The following is a 21,918-nucleotide window of genomic DNA, read 5'->3' on the forward strand; positions in this document are numbered from 1 at the left end:
TGCTCAAGGGAGAAGAGATGCTGAGTAAGGGTGAAACAGGCAAAAACAGAAAAGGTGAAGCAAAGGAGAGGGGGAAAAGGCCTTCATTCTCCATTTATGCATTTATTATTTAAAATTTGAATTCATAATTCAACAATTAATTTATTAAATAACTTAATCTAAGAAGTTATTAAAAATTTAAAAAAATCTTATTTTTTAAAAGGTCTTGTATACTTTGATTTCAGATCTACAAAGGGCAGATTTGGCAACCACCAACGGTGGCATACATAAGATGCAGACCATACCTTCCTCCCCTGGGGAGGGGGTGGGTTTCACGCACATCCCAGAGGCAGGCTGGGAGGCTCACTCACCCCGCTGCGCTGAAACGCAGGTGGGCACCCCACATCAAAGGGAAATATCTGAGCATACACTATAGTTCACTAGTGTTTCAGGTCTCTCTGAGAAAAAAATGTTTCAAAACTTAAAGTCTAAGCCTTATGAAAGGCATCATCCACCAATAAACCAAGTCCTGGTTTATTTCCCATTGTTTGCTGATGAAAGGTTAAAGAAATGGTAGTGAATTTTGTAGAAGAACCCAATCCACCAAACTTCAGGATATAAAATAAGCAGATCCTGAGCATTATTAGGCCATCAAAGAGGTTAATTGTTTTTCACCAGTACATGGATCAAACAGAAAAGAAAATTCTTCATATCAAAGAGACATATAGTGTAGGTGTTTCTACACCACTGCTAAGTCAGGGGCAATTCAATGTAGATGCAGAAAATCTCACTCAAATTTGGACAGTTGGCCTGTGAGTTTTAAAATCCACCTCCAGGGGCTTCCCTGGTGGCGCAGTGGTTGAGAGTCCACCTGCCGATGCAGGGGACACGGGTTCACGCCCCGGTCCAGGAGGATCCCACATGCCGCGGAGCAGCTGGGCCCGTGAGCCATGGCCGCTGAGCCTGTGCGTCCGGAGCCCGTGCTCCGCAACAGGAGAGGCCACAACAGTGAGAGGCCCGCGTACCGCAAAAAAACCCCCCAAAAAACCCCCCCAAAAAAACCAATTCCACCTCCAAATCCCATATTATGTAATCACCCTGTTGTAGGGGTGAAGGCTTCTTCTCACCCCCTACCTGGTTCTCCATCACGAGCACATGTCTGAATCCCTATTCCTGCCTTCTGGGATCCAAATGCTCAGGCCACACCACAGGCACACAGATTCAGATCTGTGGGGTGTGGGGCAGGGCCTGAGCCCTGGAGAAAAGGTCTACAGGGGGTCTCTCACCTGGTGGCTCAAAAGGAGCCCAGAGTACCCCTTTTTCCCCCTGACTTTCCCTGTCTCCCAATCTCAGGTATAAGGAACAGCCTTGCGCCCTCCCGGCCACATGTGTTCACATCTTCCTTCCCCCTTCTTTGATGCTGAACATGACTAACTTCCCTTGCTTTTCGAAGTAAAACAGAAAGAGCATCTGAAAAGTTAATCAAAGGCTGACATCCACCCTCTGAGATGTGAAATTATGAAGAAGCGATCCATGTACGCCTCTCACCACCCTCAAGTTGGGTAAGGAAGATGTTACCTTACAATCTGCTCCGACACAGGCCTGTGAAATTTAGGGGGCAAATCGAGTTTGGGCTTTACTGTAAAGCACTGAATATCTGAAGGTCAAGGGGGTTAAGGATCGTAAGGCAGCGAGGTCATTAGCCAGGAGCAAGGTCCCACGTACACCCAGCCATCCAAACAAACGACATCGCCATCATTTTATATCCGACATGGTTGTCTGAAAGGATACATTGGCCAGCAGAGTTTTTAATATCGTCGCCTGGTGGAGATGTTGTCTTCATTTTCTCAGCATTTGGAAACTGAGTTAATAGCCGAGCTTCAAAATCTTCCCGGCGTTCATACTCCTTCCCTCGGTAAATGAAAACTTTCCCCTGGAAACAATGACATTCATTAAATAACACCCCAGGGGAAGGGCCAGGAAAAGTTCACACATAAAGGCATTGGTCTTCAAAATGGGCTTGACCGTTTTTTTTAAAATGTCACTGAATTGAAGAACAGCTTGTAATTGTGGTGATCTTACTAATCAAGAACACAGGAACAGAAGCCAGGTAAGTTAATACTGTTTAAGAAGAACTAAAGATGATGTTACTGAAGTCTGGTAGTACATTTCAGTCTTAACAGTAGCAATCAATTTACAAAACCATGAGAAACCAAGTGAATGACTGAACCCCACACACTAGTGGGCATGAAATGGTCAGACAGGGTAAAGGCACCAAGGCAAGTGGAGGAGAATGGTGTCCATATCATCTGCCCCCGCACCCCAGGTAGGCCCCAATTAAGTAGTTTCCATCCTGCCAGAAAGAATTCAAGGGAGAGATAGCCTCATCCACCAGAGGGCAGACAGCAGAAGCAAGAAGAATTACCATCCTGCAGTCTGTCGAGCAAAAACCACATTCACAGAAAGACAGACAAGATGAAAAGGCAGAGGGCTATGTACCAGACGAAGGAACAAGATAAAACCAGAAAAACAACTAAATGACGTGGAGATAGGCAACCTTCCAGAAAAAGAATTCAGAATACTGATAGTGAAGATGATCCAGGACCTTGGAAAAAGAATGGAGGCAAAGATTGAGAAGATGCAAGAAATGTTTAATAAAGACCTAGAAGAATTACAAATGAGATGAACAATACAATAACTGAAATGAAAACTACACTAGAAGGAATCAACAGCAGAATAAATGAGGCAGAAGAATGGATAAGTGACCTGGAAGACAGAATGGTGGAATTCACTGCTGCAGAACAGAATAAAGAAAAAAGAATGAAAAGAAATGAAGACACCCTAAGAGACCTCTGGGACATTAAACGCAACAACATTTGCATTATAGGGGTCCCAGAAGGAGAAGAGAGAGAGAGAAAGGACCCGAGAAAATATCTGAAGAGATAATAGTTGAAAACTTCCCTAACATGGGAAAGGAAATAGCCACCCAAGTCCAGGAAGTGCAGAGTCCCATACAGGATAAATCCAAGGAGAAACATGCCGAGACACACAGTAATCAAACTGGCAAAAGTTAAAGACAAAGAAAAATTATTGAAAGCAGCAAGGGAAAAACGACAAATAACATACAAGGGAACTCCCATAAGGTTAACAGCTGATTTCTCAGCAGAAACTCTACAAGCCAGAAGGGAGTGGCACGATATACTTAAAATGATAAAAGGGAAGAACCCGCAACCAATATTACTCTACCTGGCAAGGATCTCCTTCAGATTCCATGGAGAAATCAAAAGCTTTACAGACAAGCAAAAGCTAAGAGAATTCAGCACCACTAAACCAGCTCTACAACAAATGCTTAAGGAAGTTCTCTAAGTGGGAAACACAAGAGAAGAAAAGGACCTACAAAAACAAATGCAAAACAATTAAGAAAATGGTAACAGGAACATACATATTGATAATTACCTTAAACATGAACGGATTAAATGCTCCAACCAAAAGACACAGGCTTGTTGAATGGATAAAAAAACAAGACCCATATATATGCTGTCTATAAGAAACCCACTTCAGACCTAGGGACACATACAGACTGCGAGTGAGGGGATGGAAAAAGATATTCCATGCAAATGGAAATCAAAAGAAAGCTGGAGTAGCAATACTCATATCAGATAAAATAGACTTTAAAATAAAGAATGTTACAAGAGACAAGGAAGGACACTACATAATGATCAAGGGATCAATCCAAGAAGAAGATATAACAATTATAAATATATATGTGCCGAACATAGGAGCACCTCAATATATAAGGCAAGTGCTAACAGCTATAAAAGAGGAAATCAACAGTAACACAACAATAGTGGCGGAATTTAACACCTCACTTACACCAGTGGACAGATCATCCAAACAGAAAATTAATAAAGAAACACAAGCTTTAAATGACACAATAGACCAGATAGATTTAATTGATATTTATAAGACATTCCATCCCAAAACAGCAGATTACACTTTCTTCGCTAGTGTGCATGGAACATTCTCCAGGATAGATCACATCCTGGGTCACAAATCAAGCCTTGGTAAATTTAAGAAAATTGAAATCATATCAAGCATCTTTTCTGACCACAGCGCTATGAGATTAGAAATCAATTAATTACAGGGAAAAAAACGTAAAAAACACGAACACCTGGAGGCTAAACAAGATGTTACTAAATAACCAAGAGATCACTGAAGAAATCAAAGAGAAAATCAAAAACTACGTAGAGACAAATGACAATGAAAACACAATGATCCAAAACCTATGGGATGCAGCAAAAGCAGTGCTAAGAGGAAAGTTTATAGCTATACAAGCCTACCTCAAGAAACAAGAAAAATCTCAAATAAACAATCTAACCTTACACCTAAAGGAACCAGAGAAAGAAGAACAAACAAAACCCAAAGTTAGCAGAAGGAAAGAAATCATAAAGATCAGAGCACAAATAAATGAAATAGAAACAAAGAAAACAATAGCAAAGATCAATAAAACTAAAAGCTGGTTCTTTGAGAAGATAAACAAAATTGATAAACATTAGCCAGATTCACCAAGAAAAAGAGGGAGAGGACTCAAATAAATAAAATTAGAAATGAAAAAGGAGAAGTTACAACAGACACTGCAGAAATACAAAGCATCCTAAGACACTACTACAAGCAACTCTATGCCAATAAAATGGACAACCTGGAAGAAATGGACACATTATTAGAAAGGTATAACCTTCCAAGACTGAACCAGGAAGAAATAGAAAATATGAACAGACCAATTACAAATAATGAAATTGAAACGGTGATTAAACATCTTCCAACAAACAAAAGTCCAGGACCAGATGGCTTCACAGGTGAATTCTATCAAACATTTAGAGAAGAGCTAACACGCATCCTTCTCAAACTCTTCCAAAAAATTGCAGAGGAAGGAACACCCCCAAACTCATTCTATGAGGCCACTATCACCCTGACACCAAAACCAGACAAAGATACTACAAAAAAAGAAAATTAGAGACCAGTATTACTGATGAATATAGATGCAAGAATCCTCAACAAAATGCTAGCAAACAGAATCCAACAACACATTAAAAGGATCACACACCATGATCAAGTGAGATTTATCCCAGGGATGAAAGGATTCCTCAATATATGCAAATCAATCATTGTGATACACCATATTAACAAACTGAAGAATAAAAACCATATGATCATGTCAATAGATGCAGAAAAGCTTTTGACAAAATTCAACACCCATTTACAATAAAAACTCTCCAGAAAGTGGGCATAGAGGGAACCTACCTCAACATAATAAAGGCCATATATGACAAACCCACAGCAAATATCATTCTCAATGGTGAAAAACTGAAAGCATTTCCTGTAAGATCAGGAACAAGACAAGGATGTCCACTCTCACCACTATTATTCAACATAGTTTTGGAAGTCCTAGCCACAGCAATCAGAGAAGAAAAAGAAATAAAAGGAATCCAAATAGGAAAAGAAGAAGTAAAACTGTCACTGTTTGCAGATGACATGATACTATACATAGAGAATCCTAAAGATGCCATCAGAAAACTACTAGAGCTAATCAATGAATTTGGTAAAGTTGCAGGATACAAAATTAATGCATAGAAATCTCTTGCATTCCTATAAACTAATGATGAAAAATCTGAAAGAGAAATTAAGGAAACACTCCCATTTACCAGTACAACAAAAAGAATAAAATACCTAGGAATGAACCTACCTAGGGAGACTAAAGACCCGTATGCAGAAAACTATAAGACACTGATGAAAGAAATTAAAGATGATACCAACAGATGGAGAAATATACCATGTTCTTGGATTGGAAGTATCAATATTGTGAAAATGACTATACTACCCAAAGCAATCTACAGATCCAATGCAACCCTTATCAAATGACCAATGGCATTTTTTACAGAACTAGAACAAAAAATCTTAAAATTTGTATGGAGACACAAAGGACCCAGAATAGTCAAGGCAGTCTTGAGGGAAAAAAAGCGGAGCTGGAGGAATCAGACTCCCTGACTTCAGACTATACTACAAAGCTACAGTAATCAAGACAGTATGGTGCTGGCACAAAAACAGAAATATAGATCAATGGAACAAGATAGAAAGCTCAGAGATAAACCCACGCACTTATGGTCAACTAATCTATGACAAAGGAGGGAAGGATATACAGTGGAGAAAAGACAGTCTCTTCAATAAGTGGTGCTGGGAAAACTGGACAGCTACATGTAAAAGAATGAAATTAGAACACTCCCTAACAGTATACACAAAAATAAACTCAAAATGAATTAGAGACCTAAATGTAAGACCGGACACTATAAAACTCTTAGAGGAAAACATAGGAAGAACACTCTTTGACATAAATCACAGCAAGACCTTTTTTGATCAGGCTTCTCTGGTGGCGCAGTGGTTGAGAGTCCGCCTGCCGATGCAGGGGACACGGGTTCGTGCCCCGGTCTGGGAAGATCCCACATGCTGCAGAGCGGCTGGGCCCATGAGCCATGGCTGCTGAGCCTGCACATCTGGAGCCTGTGCTCCACAATGGGAGACGCCACAACAGTGAGAGGCCCGCGCACCGCAAAAAAAAAAAAAAAAAAAGACCTTTTTTGATCCACCTCCTAGAGTAATGGATATAAAAACAAAAATAAACAAATGGGACCTAAGGAAACTACAATGCTTTTGCACAGCAAAGGAAACCATAAACAAGACGAAAAGACAACCCTCAGAATGGGAGAAAGTATTTGTAAATGAATCAACGGACAAAGGATTAATCTCCAAAATATATAAATAGCTCATGCAGCTCAATATTAAAAAAAACAAACAACCCAATCCAAAAATGGGCAGAAGAACTAAATAGACATTTCTCCAAAGAAGACATACATGGCCAAGAAGCACATGAAAAGCTGCTCAACATCACTAATTATTAGAGAAATGCAAATGCAAACTACAATGTGGTATCACTTCACACTAGTTAGAATGGGCATTATCAGAAAATCTACAAACAACAAATGCTGGAGAGGGTGTGGAGAAAAGGGAACCCTCTTCCACTGTTGGTGGGAATGTAAATTGATACAGCCACTATGGAGAACAGTATGGAGGTTCCTTAAAAAACTAAAACTAGAACTACCATACGACCCAGCAATCCCACTACTGGGCATATACCCAGAGAAAACCATAATTGAAAAAGACACATGCACCTCAGTGTTCACTGCAGCACTATTTACAATAGGCAGGTCATGGAAGCAACCTAAATGCCCATCGACAGACGAATGGATAAAGAAGATGTGGTACATATATACAATGGAATATTACTCAGCCATAAAAAGGAACGAAATTGGGTCATTTTTAGAGATGTGGATGGACCTAGAGACTGTCATACAGAGTGAAGTAAGTCAGAAAGAGAAAAACAAATATCGTATATTAATGCATGTATGTGGAACCTAGAACAATGGTACAGATGAACCAGTTTGCAGGGCAGAAAGTGAGACACAGATGTAGAGAACAAACGTATGGACACCAAGGGGGGAAAAGTGGCGGGGGTGGTGGTGGTGGGATGAACTGGGAGATTGGGATTGACATATGTACACTAATATGTATAAAATGGATAACTAATAAGAACCTGCTGTATAAAAAAATAAAAAAAATTCAAAAAAGAATTCAAGCGAGCCTGAGATGAAGGTGGGGCCTCAGAGCCTGAGCACGACTTTGCAAGCTGGTTCCTACAGGTCACAGCCAAGAGATGAGCAGATCCAGAAGGAAGAGGGTCCAGACCAAAGCAGAGGGACCCAAGGCTCTGGGCCTCCCCTGGTGCTGAGAGGGTGGAGGTGGTGGCTGGACTCCCCTCCTGGAACGTTTGCAGTTGTCCTGTGAACAACGAGCCATCAGCGGATGGCAGGGTAGAGCATACAGGGTGTTCCTCCTAAAGGAGGAAGTCTGTCCCTCTCAGGTGCCACTTCTGTCACCTCCACAGAGTGTGGAGAGTGCACCTGGGGGGTGTTTTGGGTGGCTGGGCTGGGCGACCTTGAGGGAGGGTGATACGTAGGTAAGCATTCCTCTCTACTCAGGCTGTCTTGTTGAGACCTGTCTCGTGACACGGTCACTCCGTAAATATGTGTGTCAGGAACGTTCTGATGCCAAGATGGCACTGGTCTCCATACCTTCAGAGATTCAACAAGTGTGTTCTGAGTGGCAACTGAATCACAGAAAGATGTCAGTGGGTAGTGTGATGCTGCAGCTGGTTCTCGAAGCCCTCCACCTCCCCCCACCCATCTTCTTGCCCCAGCTTACGGCTGTCTCAACATCAATGAAAACTGCCACAAGGTTTTCCTTGTTGCAATGAGCAGAACCTACAGAACCCGAGGAACAGGAGGCTGGGGGCTCGTGCTTCTCCTCCTTGGACTTGGTTGCTGTTTCATCAGGGACCCTGGGCAAGAGGGTCCAAGCCAGCCAGTCGTGAGTTAGGGGCAGCCCTGTTATCTGCCCTGACCCTGGACAGATACCAGAGTGCAAGAGGGGGAGGGGGCGGGAGAAGGGGAGGCGGAAAGGGAGGGGGCAGGGGAAGGATGGGGAGAGGGGAGGGGGAGGAGGAGGAGGAAGGGAAGAGAAGGTACACAAACAGATGCATCCTAGAGCCTCAGCTCAAAGCCAAATTAAAATTCATCTGATTAATGAATTTTCACAAAAACAGAGCCCCTGTGGCATTCCATTTATCCCCTTCCCTAGACCAAAGTTATTCTGAGTTCTTGTAAATCACTAAAGAAGGAAGACTTTAAAATGCTTTTTTTCACTTTGTGCTTAGGTATGTCTTAAAGTACCCACTACAGAGAAAAATGTGCTCTTTCTTTAAACAAATAATCTGAAGCAGAAACCAAAGTAATATGTAGTCTTAATCAGAAATATAAATACACAGTACAGGCACCTTTTAGGGCTATAAAAAGCCAAACATTTCAGAAATTCAGGGTGATTTAATGTATAACAGGCTACTACGAAGCTAGCATGCATTTATTATGCTTTACACTCGAAGGAAGACATAATAATAAAAATGTATATAAAGGCTTTAATAGAAAAACACTAGTGAGTTATAGATGAACACACTAATAACATTTTCTAGAAATGTCAATTACTTTGCATTTTGAAGTGGTCCATTTAAGCCTGAAAACAGGAGGGAAACGTACATATAGTCAAAGATATTTATTCCTTGTAAGAATCATAAATATTCATATAAATGCAAAAAACCCCAGTGCGATCAATTCTTAAAGCAAAACAAAGCAGAGGGGACAGCGAGTCAGTTCTCAGAGGCTGTGCTCTCAGCACTGAATGAAGTAGACAAACATCCCACCCACTTTTTTGTAACTGCTAATGTCATTGTCAGATGGAGCCCTGACAGGCAATCTGTGAAGCGTAATGAATGTATTGCTATAGCCCCACAGAATTATTCGGGGGTGGGGGGCAAGTCAGTTCCATATTAATCCAGCCCGTTAAAGTCGTAATTCGTACTCTGCATTTTGCCCTTGTGACGGGCAGGTGACCCAGCACGGTCCCTGGAGCACGGATCTCATGTGACCTCCCAGGACAACCCTGGCATCAGCTGGCTTGGGGGCTGCAAAAAGCTCACCCCGCCCTGCTGCCAGCTCAGGACGCCAGGACAGAGCCGTAGTGGCCTTAAATTATGGCGCTGTCCAAGGAGGGCCACACACACACTCTACACCCAGCACAGCACAGGTCAGCTGTGATTTAGGGCTTGTCCCTCCCTCTCAGTCTTTCTTAGAGACACACACACACACACACACGGAGGCATATGTACAGATTCACATACATTAATTAAAGCCTTGAGCAACATTAGGTGACTTCAACTCCAGGCTCAAGAGGGATACCCTTTGGATTGGTTTGTTACTTAAAGTTAATTTCAAAATCCTCCCTAACCACTATCTTAGATGCCACAGTTGCACGATGAAGGTGACAGTGTTAAGAAGAGACTGACCAGCAGGGACAGGCCACGTGCCCCAGGCACCCAGCCAGGACCCTGCGTGAGCGTATCAACTAACAGGTCACCTTCTGGAGCTGGTCAGCCCTGCGAGGGCCACTTGCTGACGTTCTTATACAGAATGACAGGTCCTCACCAAGTAAGTCCTTCCTGCTGGTGCCAGTGTGAAGGGACATCTTATACTATCAGGGCCTCCTGTGGGATCAGAAACACCAGGGCCAAAGGAACACACCTCTGGGGCTACAGAAATCTCCCAACTGGATCTAACTGCCCCAGACAGGTGTGCCCTAGATAGAGAGATCCTGCTTCTCTAAAACCAGAAGGATCATGCATGGTCTCCCAGGATAAGAGAAAACCAGGTGACATTAAAAAAAAAAAGGTCATAAGAAATGACAGGAAATCATGGTCAATGGTATCCAAGAATGAGTTTTTGAGAAACTTTAACAATTCTACTAATAGGCTAGGCAGCAGTTATTTACACAATTTCTGGCCTCATGATTATTGGGTGACTTGGCTGGTGATCACAGTGTTTCTTCCATCATGTGTCAAAGAGCACATGCCTGTCTCAGAAATGGAGTATGACTCTGAGTTTCCAGCACTGGGAATCCATTTCCAGTTTCTCATATAATTAAAAATACTCATGTTCATAGCAGTGTTATTCAGAATAGGCAAAACAACCCAAAGTCTATCAAAGGACGGATGGATAAACAAAATGTGGTACATCAGTACAATGGAATATTACTCTTCCATAAAATGGAATGAAGCTCTGATACATGCTACCACATGGATAAGCCTTGCAGACATGATGCTCAGGGAAGTGAGCCAGACACAAAAGGACAAGTTTTATATGATTCCACTTAAATGAGGTCCCTAGAACAGGCAAATTCTGAGACAGAAAGTAAAAGCGTGGTTGCCAGGGTCTGGGGGGGAGGGGAGAAGGGGGAATTATTGTTTAATGGGGTAAGAGTTCTAGTTCAGGAAGATGAAAAAGATCAGGAGATGGATGGTGGGCATAGTTGCACAACAAACTAAATAAACTTAATGCCATTGAACAATGCACCTAAAGAGGGCAAATTTTATGTTATGCATATATATCTTACAGAATTTTTTTTTTTTTTTTTTGGCCGTGCCACGCGGCTTGAGGGATCTAGTTCCCTGACTAGGGATTGAACCTGAGCCCCTGGCAGTGACAGTGCGGAGTCCTCACCACTGGACCACCAGGGAAGTCCCCAACCACAATTTAAAAAATATAGATAGATCTCTGAACAGGAGTTCTATTTGGGAAAAATGAGATAGAAAGTTTATATGCAATCAAAAAATATGATCAGCCCCTCTCTGGCACCCTAAGTCAAGCACAGAGCTGTTAAAATAATACAAAGAGTCGGACTTCGGATGCAAAGTCCAAATTCTTCCTCAGAAAGGGAAGAGGCTCGCTGCCCAGGGAGCAATCCTGACCCAATCAAAACAGAATCCAAAGTTACCCGAAGGAACGTGGGGAATCCTTGTCCGTAGTAACCGACAGCAAAATAGTCAGGCTTGGGTCTTATCACCTTGACGATGTTTTCATAAAACTGAGCCTGTTTTTTCTGAAAGGAAGAAAGGAAATGCATTTCAGGTTTGAATGGAGTAGTTGCACATCCATGCATCTGGGTTCTTCCAGCTTTGGCAGTTCTAGCGGGTGAGAGGGGGAGAAGGTGGGGGAGAGGTGCTGATGCAGGCACTGAATTTAATCTCACCACGAAGCTTTGACGGTACTCCTCACTCATCCTCCAACATTCAGCAGGGGAATTTGACCAAAAAGCCAAATTCAGCAACCAGTTGTGATTTATAGGTGTTTTAATAACCAAAGAGGTGCCAGAGAGATGGTTTTTCTTCTGATTAAATGTCTGATCTTTAGGATTTTTTTAAAAAAGGTATCAGTCAGATAATGGGATACATTACAAGAGAATTTAAAAGGGCAGAATTCTGTTCCACATTCATGATACACATCACAGCATCATAAGTCGATCTGCTGAATACAAAAATGATACAGCAGAGAAAGCAGTAGTTAGAAACCGATAGCTTCTGTGGCAGGAGAAAGGTCTGGGCTAGCCTCCATCCGTCCCCCTCTTGTGGACAGGCTCACAGTTTTAAACGAGTGGAGACTCCTGGAGACCTCTGGGCCATCAAGACCAACGTACACCTAGACTCAGCAGTTGTTCACATGTAAACCGTTCAGAGGCATCTTAGAGTTTGGTTACAAAAGCTCATTGGGGAATAAGAAGTGAATACTCGTGGGCCAGAATCAACCAGCAAATAAATCAAGGGTCCTCCTGGACAAAATGAAGGAGAATCCCAACGTTCAAAGGAAAAGAAAAATTGCAGAAGAACAAGCTGAGATTGCCTGTTCATTTAAAGAGAAAGAAAGACCTACCAGCAATTCGCTAAGTTGTTCATAATCAAATATCTCGTTTTCATACTGTTCAGCCAGTTCCTTGCCCAGGGCGATGGCCTCTTCCCACATCTGTGAGGGAAAAGAAAGCAACAAGGGAAAGAGAAACTCAAACCTGAATCGTGCGGTCAAAGAGTAATATGCTGCAACACAACCGTTCATGATGAAACAAGCTGGAAATACACTCGCTTAATCTGAAAGCATTGGAAAAATACAGATATTTTCTAGAGGCTTATGGCCTTTGGCTCGGGCATCAGTTGACCAAACTGGTCAGCTACTGGCTCATCAATCATGCTGGCCACTGCCCCTGGTCGGAGCAGTTGGCCGGCCAGTTCTGCCTCGCCTGCTGCTGGCCACTGACGCCCATCTGTCGGAGCAGCCGTGGAGCTCAGAAAGGAAACCACAGGGCGAGGTTGAGAGGAGCGTTTGCGTAGAAACCACAGGCTTGATTTTGCTACTTTCCCAAATCATCCCATTTAATAAGCTCTATGTGTCAGTGGTCAGAAAGACAAGGATCTATTTCAAATCTAAATTAAGGCTTGCAAGAAGTTTGTGTTATGTTTACAGATACCGTCAGGATGTAAAATCTGCCATCGTTTCGAAAGGGAGAATTTTTTATGGTAATGGTTTAAAAGTGGGTTTCCCAATCAGGTAACATTTATTAAAATGCTGATAAACTTTTGACACATGTGGATTAATTTATTGATACCTGTGGTAGGCCTGAATTTCCCTTGTTTTCCTTGGGAAAAATAAAATACAGTGGTTTACTTGAGAAGAACATGGAAAATATGGAGGAACTATCTCCTCCAGAAAGCCTTCCTGGGTGCCACCCACCCTCTTCCTCTGTGCTCCTACAAGACCCAGGATTCCCCTACTAAAAAAACTTGGGGTAATGTACTGAAAGTGGAATGCTCCTTTGGCATTCCTCCTCAGGGACTATAAGCCCCTTGAGGGCAGGGCCTAAGCATTATCAAAACCTCTGGACCGTATGGAGTCCAGGACCTGCTCAACAATGTTTCTCAAACAGAAATGAAGGTTGTCGACTTAGAATCAGGAAAGTGTCACACCACCCCACATACTGGGTCCCCAGACACGAATCGCTCACTTCTCCACTGGAACCATCCCCACAAGGTGGTAGCACTGTTAGGGCAGTGACTGCAAACTTATTCTACCTCCAGCGAGATGCCACCTGCATTGTCTTGTTAAAGTCCTTCGCCTTGTCAGGTGGGTATCTTTATTACACCTGTTTGGCAGATAAGGAAGTTGGGGATCAGACAGGTAAGTTACCTGCCCAAGGGCACATCGTGGGGTGTACTCGGCCCAGCTTGGCCTTTTTCTGAAGTTCTGCTCTCGATGACTTAGTTGGAGGTGCTATAACAAAATCCCATACAACAGGTATTTCCTTCTCACAGTTCTGGAGGCTGGGAAGTCCAAGAACAAGGTGTAGGCAGATTCAGTTCTTGGTAAGCGTTCTCCTCCTGACTCGTAGACAGGCATCTTCTAACTGTGTACTCACATGACCTTAGGAGAGATCTTTCTCTTCTTCTTCTTATAAGGGCCCTAATCCCATCATGGGGGCCCCCACCCTAATCATGACCCAATATAAACATAATTACCTTCCCAAAGCCTCACTTCCAAATATCATCACATGGTGGTTAGGGTTTTAACATATGAATTTTAGAGGGATGCAAACATTCAGCCCATAACAATGACCATGTGCCAGCACTTCCAGCTGCCCCACACCCCCTCCTCCTGAAATGGGTTTTAAAGGATGCTAAGCTAGTTCCTAACTCCAGGCTCTCACTGAGAACACAGGGAGCCGGGTCCCACACCTGGCATACCCTTGGCACTGAACCCTCACCTGCCTGCCAGTCTTTGCCTTTTCTTAGTAGAACCACACTATCAAGGACCTTACTTATTACTGAATCACCCAATAGACTTAAAATACTCTTTACACAGCTGCTACTTAAAAAAACCATCTGCTATTTTTGATGAGAAAAAGCTATTCTGAAATTGCATTTTAATACTTTGAAAGACATCTTAAAAGTAAGCCCAGAGTAGAAAAAGATTTCAGAGTTAGGACCAGCAGCCAGGGAAGAGAGAAAGTGGCTGAGATGCTCTTCCTAGACCACACACTTCTCTTCCCAAGAACCCCTACCTGTCTCCTTCATCCTGCTGAAGCTTTGCATCTTTTGAATATCTTCATCTGTTGCTCCAGCTAGCTCAGGTCCTTTGCCAGAGCCTAAGCTCACATTTCTCGGAAGAGGGAGCTTCTCCACTTGGAATGTTTCTTTTAAGCTCCAGTGACCAATTCATCCCTTAGTACATTTCCATTTCAAAGAAATCATTACCTTTAGTTGTAGTTCTCATTCACTCGATTGATTTTTCTTTAGTTTTCCGCAAGCTAATACACCACTCTCTTAGCTGCCTAGAATCTTAGGGCTTCTAATTACTGCTTAATCTGTTTTTATCCTAAATGACAGATGAGATGCTTTAACCTATCAAAAGTAATTGCTTTTAAAAAGAAATATGTCTTGAATAAATATTTTATCCAACTCACCCAGAGGTTACACAGTTGTGTTCTTTATCAGATTTTCTATAAACATACATTCCCCTCTCCACCCGCCTCACCCCGGAATGTTTTAAAGGATTCTGCATTAAGGAGATTTTCATCTACTTTTAATTGGCTAGGGCTCTACAGAGTGTGGGTTGCTCATATTTCCCGTGTGAATACCTTGGAAAATATTTCCGTGCCAGAGAGAAAACAGATTCAATATGATCGAGATTTAGATGATCTCGGTGGAAGAATCGCTTTAACCTGTGTGATTGAACGCCCTACCCTGGCTCCATTCTTAGACATGCAGTAGGCAGATGAGGTTTACCACAGTCCCAAATGAAAAAGCACCCTAGCAACGTTCCACTTTACTTTCTGATTTGAAATCCTTAGTCCATTTTACAGCATCCTTGGCTTTGTTCATTTACTTCCAACACGGAGCACACTCTTCCCACCTCCTCCTTTTATCAGATGATCCCAGCTACATTCTCTTGAGATGATCATCTTTTCTTTCTGAACCTTTCGGTTCCAGGAAGTCCCATTTATGCAAGTGTCGTGAACGGAAAACTTTTTTTTTTTTTTTCTGATGAAATTCCTTCGTTAGTTCCAAGACTGAAGTGGCTGCAGAGCACATATCAGCGATTGCTTTCCTACGGAGAACTGTGAGGCTGACGAGTGACCAGCTGGGTAGAATGACAACACCGATCTAACAGGATCAGGGAGGCAGCGGAGGAACACCAAGATGGCAGCCTGGACAAGCACCCTTTACAAAGAACTCAGGCCAGTGACGACTCACCAGGAGATTGGTGTGCAACTGCGGTTGAACCCGCTAACTTGCTCTAAGTCCCTCACCAGTGAAGATGTTTTATGGGATGCTCTTATGGCAGTCATTCTAAAATTCATCTGGCTTTCCAGGCAGCTGTTGGGAACAGAGTCATATTCAATCACCCTCTACATTTCCAGTGCCCTGCACAGGAAATGGATGAAGAGCTAATGCTGTGGAAGGTTCCAGAGCACTGTTTGAGGGCCCTCAGCACTGGAGGGGACCCATGTGGCCCAGAACTAGCCTTATGCCCTGGCCAGTGAGTGCTTCACTGCAGGAATGACGCGAGTGAGAATCTCCTTCCAGTCCCTCGACGATGAGGGGCTGGATTCCCCAGGAGAGATGTGTGTCGTACGTCTGGATGGCGACTCCAAGGGGCGTGGTCCAGCCGAGAGGGGACCCAGCCAGTCCCGGCATTGCTACAACCTCTTCTGACAGGATGGAGACTCCTTATGGGCACCTCCACTCTCCCTAGGCCTCCCCATCTCTCCCTGAGCCAAGCTGCATCCTGGCTCCTCCTGTGGTTCTCAGCTGATCTCCACTAATCTGAGCAAAGGCTGGACACTTTCTGAAGACATTTCTGAGAGTGAGTCAGGCCCCACTCTCCCAGCCCCTGCCATGGAGCCTTTGCTCTGTGCTCTGCATCAAAGCTGCCCAACCGTGCAGTAACGACGCCACCCTCTCTCTGAGTGCACACATGACAGAGCCAGAGCCTGAGAAAGGGGGTCAGATGGGCTGGCTGCCCTCTGGTAGGGCAGGAAACGCAGTGGGATCTGGGACTTGGGCTGGACTTAGGAAGCCTTGCTGGAAAGGTTCGTACACCGACTCGAAGACAAATCCTGCCTTGTGGTGCAGCCAGGTACTCAAGAATTACTGACCATTGAAATCATGTTCCTTTTTTCCCAACAGCAATTCTTTTTTTTTTTTTTTTTTTTTTTTGCTGTACGCGGGCCTCTCACCGCTGTGGCCTCTCCCGTTGCGGAGCACAGGCTCCGGACACACAGGCCCCGCGGCCATGGCTCGCGGGCCCAGCCGCTCCGCGGCATGTGGGATCCTCCGGGATCGGGGCACGAACCCGTGTCCCCTGCATCGGCAGGCGGACTCTCAACCACTGCGCCACCAGGGAGGCCCCAACAGCAATTCTTTATTAGTCCAAATGGAAAATGGTTTGCTCAGTTTTAATGCCCCAGGGGAAAAATGGAGAAGGCATAACTTTTTTTTTTCCCCCTAAAAAAAAAAAGGATTTTTTCCTTTTTCTTTAAGCCAGGACATCTGTAGTTCTGCAAGCCCTTAGAAAGCCTAAACCAGACAGCGAAAGATACAGTTGCCTTTTCCTTGGTGGTTTGATTGGAAGGAGAAGGGACACATCCTGTCACTCACCCCTCATTCTGTAGATAATTATTGGGCACCTGTGATGTGGGGGTGGGGTCAGGGAGAAGAGAGGAGGAACAGGAGGTGCACACACAGCTCTTGAAGGAGGATTGGAGAAAGAAGAGAAACAGGCAGTAGCTGGCGAGGGGAGTCAGAACGAGAGAGAGTTTTTTTAAAGATGGGAGAAATAATGGCATGGTTGTAGGCGAGTGTGTATTAGCCAGTGGAGAGGAAAACGGTGCTGCTTGTCAGGGAGAGGGTGGACGGGCCAGAGTGATGTCCTGGATGGGGTGGGGGATCCTGGGCTCAGAGCGGGAGGAGCGGCCTTGGACACGATCACGGAGGGCTGTCCCCGGGACTGGAGGGACAGATGCAGACCCGTGGATGAGGGTGTGACGGGGTCAAAGCTGCACCACACAGCCTGGGTATCACTAGCTGGAAAATCAATTACTTTGAAAAAGAATTCACACGTGAAGGAATGGAGCCTCATCACTCGGAGCTGCTCGAACTGCTTGGAAGGAAGTAAAACCTCCCTGGACTGATCAGAAGTCACTTCCCTGCCAGCTTTGCAGCCACGTGAGGCTTGTTCTGCTCCCAGCGGCTGAGCCAGTCTGGTACCCGGCTCCTCTGGGCGTCCACACATCTGATATTGACCCCATTTGAGAGTCAGTGTGATCAGCTGACTCAAGTCTCTGGAGCTGTCACCTGCCTCTCCTCATCTCCGCTGCCACCACCTTTCCCTGGGCCACCACATGTCAGGCCTAGACCACTGCTCCAGCCCTCCACCCCCAGGGCTTCTGCCACCTTGGAGCCAAAATCACTCCCTGAAAAGAGGAAAATAAAGGCATCCTTGTCTATGTTCATAAAATCTCATTGGCTCTTGTGCCTTATGGGGTAAGTCAAATCTTCAGGAGACACACAAGGCCATGGACAGACTGGCTCCCAAGTTCTCTGCATCTGTGTCTCCCAGGACCCCTTCCTCGCCCCCCCGAGAGACAGACTTCTCGGCTTCTCCAGAAAAGTGAGATGTCTTCGGGAGCCCTGGCCTTGACCAGTGTGATTCCCACTCTTTGGAATCCCTGCCCTCCCAGCCATCATCTGGCAAGCTTTGTCTCATTCGTCAAGACCCAGTTTACATGTCACCTTCTCGGGGACAAGGAGGTCTCCCCTTTCTCCTCAGAAGAGGGAGTCATTCGCATAGCTGTTAGGTAGGTTGACTCAGCACCCACCAGTGCAACAGACCAGAGGAGGGTTTTGGTATTTACCTGCTCACGCCTCGAGGCGGGCCTTTGCCCTCCCGCCCCCCTGCACCCCGTAATTCATGGGTGCAGGTGGCACCTGGCACCCAGGAGGCTGGGTGGTGGAAACACGTGTGAGGGGTCCTTCAGGGCGGGGTGTAGGGCAGCAGGGTTGTTACCGACTCTAAACCTTGATTTTCTCCTGCTCTGATCATAAATCGTTCTTTTCTGGGGGCGAATCATCATTAACACATAATCTCTGAGCACTCCAGCCAAATTCTTGCTAATTGAACAGATTCTGGCAAATATCAGGATTTTTGAAAATTCTGGAAATGCTGAGAGCAAACCAAGAGGAGGGTGGTATGATGCTCGCACCTGTAATTCCTCTCAATGACAACTGTGTTTTTAAAAGGAAACTCAGAGGATGAGAAAATGTCACCCCCACTACTTAGAAAAGAAATGCAACCATTTCATCAGAAGTGGAAACTTGCTTCCAAACCCCTATTTTTAGTTCACAAGATGATGCAAGATGCCTTCTCTTTTGACTTGGGCACAAGGCAAAGTGCAAACTTCTTCAAGGCGAGGTTATTTTAAGGGAAAAGAAGACAGAGCTCCAGCTGAAAAGAATCCCAGAGCTTCATACATCACATGGGCTGTCGGCTATGTGCCCCTTTGCTGACACTGCCAGGCTGCTTCCTGGCTTTCGAGGAGGTTAATGCTGGTTAATAATGGCTCCCTCACTCTGATGACATTTTCTTGAGAGCAGGGCTTCTACTTTAGACACACCTTCCATAGAGAAGCCTGGTAATTTTCAGTGCACTGCTTGAACTAAGGGCTTTATTGAAAATTACTAGGCCTCAACCAAACACAGTAAGACAGACAATTCAGAGCATCTTCAGGACAGAACGCTTGACTGCCACGATAAAACCCGACAGTGGGCTTTCCGGAGATGCAAAAACAGGTGGTAAAAAGAGAAAGGAAAAGGAGCAAGGAGTAATTATTAGCCCAGGAAGGAAGAAGTGCAGAAGAATGAAAAGGGAAACAGATGGAAATGACGTTTTTTGGAGAGAAAGAAACAGATGAAAAGACCAAAAGCTGGGCTGAAAGACATTCAAAACTCTTTTAAGCGGTGGAAAAGCAAAAATAAAAGAATGATTTTTGTGAAGAAGCAATACAGAAAGATAACAGAACATAATTTAAAAAACGGGGTTTCCCTGGTGGTGCAGTGGTTGAGAGTCCGCCTGCCGATGCAGGGGACACGGGTTCGTGCCCCGGTCCGGGAAGATCCCACATGCCGCAGAGCGGCTGGGCCCGTGAGCCGTGGCCGCTGAACCTGCGCGTCCGGAGCCTGTGCTCCGCAACGGGAGAGGCCACAGCAGTGAGAGGCCTGCGTAACGCAAAAAACAAACAAACAAACAAAACAAACCCCGGAGTGTCCAATATGAAGGAGCAGAAAATCCATTCAGCGTTGCTGCTTTCAGAGCACAAAGGTAGACAGACTTTTAATACAGTCTGACCCCAGTCTCTGGCGGGCGCCCTGGGGTGTCCCCGCAGGTGCTGGCGTCCAAGGGATGGGGTGGGAACCCGCTCCTTTAAGGGCCTGCGCTCACGGTTTCCAGGACACAAATCTGCCTTGGGTTCTGTAAGCCCCTACTTCCCCTGGGTAGCTGCATACATTTAAAACAGTGAAAATTAGCTCTAGGATGTGTAAAGTTTCTACCTATTAAGGACATAGTGAAGATTTCCTTAATCACATAAGGTGACAGTCTGTATCAGTGGAGCTATAACTGAGTCATACTTTTGCCAGGCTCAGGTACTGGGCAGAGTCCATTTTACAATTGTGTGGTCCTCAGCCATCACTGGTCTTCAAGTCCAACTGTAGTATTAAGGCCCATTACCCAAATATATGGTTTTAAACCCAAAATGCAATTTTTCCCCCTAAAACGAAACACGTGTAAAATCAAACCCAAGAAACTCTTGTGATTTAAATACTCATGTGCTGCAGGAGAACATTTAGAACATGGGCCTGGGATGGACCTTGAGTCAGCAGTGAAGTCAGAGCCTGTGGCCGATGCCAGACGGCCTTCCCCACATGACCATCCCTGCCTGTTCACTTGGTCCACCCCTGCGATCATTCTGACCGAGGACTTATTTCTGGCAGACGTACGGGAGTCCAGGCAGGAAAAGCCGGCCCAGGTCTTGGAAGAATCTGTCTTTATTCCACCCACAACTTCTGCAATGAAGGCAGCACGTAAGCCAAGTCAGCATCAGGCTTGGGAAACGAGCCTGCGGAAAAGGTACAGTCCCAAGACCGGCACCTCTGGAATGAGGACAGGGATCTGCCCCAGGGGGCTGCCGGGCAGGAGTGGGGGGCAGGGGGCATGCCCTTCAGACGTTTCCGGGGCTCAGAGTCTGTGTCAGGAGGCCAGGCCACACACGTGAGACAAATAAGCCCCATGTTAGGAACTCTGTGGAATGTCTGAGTGAGGGCGGCCTTCTCCAGTGTTTGCTCAAGCATTGGCCAGAATGCGCTTAATTCAATAAAAATGACAGTTAACAGTGGGAGAGGCTACACATGTCGGCGCGGGGGCAGGGGTGCATGGGAACTCTCCCCATCTGCTGCACAATTTTGCTCTGAACCTAAAAACTGCTATTAAAAAATAGTCTACTTAAAAAAAGTGACTGAATACCCAGTCTGGGTGCAGCACAGGGCTCCCGAAGAGGGACAAACAGAAGTGTCAGACACAGCCTGCCCTGTCCCCAAGGAGCTCCAGTCAAAGCAGGACCTGGTGACCCAGGAGTGGACCCTGGCTCAGCTGCATTGCCATTACTGGGAGCTGCTTAGAAATGCAGAGCCTCAGGCCTCTCCCAAGACCTAATGAATCAGAATCTGCATTTTAATTTATTTCTTTGGATGAACCATGCAGCACATGGGATCTTAGCTCCCCGACTAGGGATCAAACCTGCGCCCCTGTAGTGGAAGTGCAGAATCTTAACCACTGGACCGCCAAGGAAGTTCCCAGAATCTGCATTTTAACAAGATCCCCAGGGGACTCAGGGGACCATTCAAGTGTGAGATACTCCAAGGAGGGGATACAGGATACATAGAAATAGCTCCTGGCCAGGGCAGGGAGAGCCCAGAGACAGGACCCTCTCTGCATGGGGGGGCAGGAAAGGCTCCAAGGTGGAGACAGCACGAAAGCATGCGTAGGAGGTGGGAAGAAGTCACCACAAGAGACGGCAGGTGAGAAGGGCCCGCTCCCCATCTGGGGCTGGGAATCAAAAAGCATGTTCAGAAAGAGGCCAGATGCTGTGGGTGACAAGAGGGTAGATACGTGGGCAGAGCCCTGCTGTAAGCGGTCTCACCTGCCAGGTAGAAGCCTGGATCTGCCTGTAGAGGAGGTTGGGGGACCCTGAGGTTTGGGCATTCTTGGAGCGATTCAAGCTATGATGCCATGGCCACTTTGTTAGAGCCCAGAATGGTGGCCCGGGGAGCAGAATGGCAGGGATGGA

The 21,918-nt window shown here is 45.2% G+C and overlaps 1 protein-coding gene across 2 annotated transcripts in view; it reads right to left on the reverse strand.

Annotated features, from left to right (window-relative positions):
* DOCK1 (dedicator of cytokinesis 1) overlaps nucleotides 1-21,918 on the reverse strand; it is a 535,058-nt gene that overhangs the window by 38,187 nt on the left and 474,953 nt on the right. For both annotated transcript variants that reach the window (XM_060098409.1, XM_060098408.1), the window contains exons 39-42: nucleotides 12,402-12,491; nucleotides 11,470-11,574; nucleotides 1,771-1,912; nucleotides 1,558-1,636 (exon numbers count right to left, since the gene is read on the reverse strand). In XM_060098409.1, the coding sequence (XP_059954392.1) occupies nucleotides 1,558-1,636; nucleotides 1,771-1,912; nucleotides 11,470-11,574; nucleotides 12,402-12,491 (416 nt within the window). The remainder of the gene's footprint in view (nucleotides 1-1,557; nucleotides 1,637-1,770; nucleotides 1,913-11,469; nucleotides 11,575-12,401; nucleotides 12,492-21,918) is intronic.

Source organism: Mesoplodon densirostris, chromosome 1, assembly GCF_025265405.1.
Source record: "Mesoplodon densirostris isolate mMesDen1 chromosome 1, mMesDen1 primary haplotype, whole genome shotgun sequence".
NCBI lineage: Eukaryota > Metazoa > Chordata > Mammalia > Artiodactyla > Ziphiidae > Mesoplodon > Mesoplodon densirostris.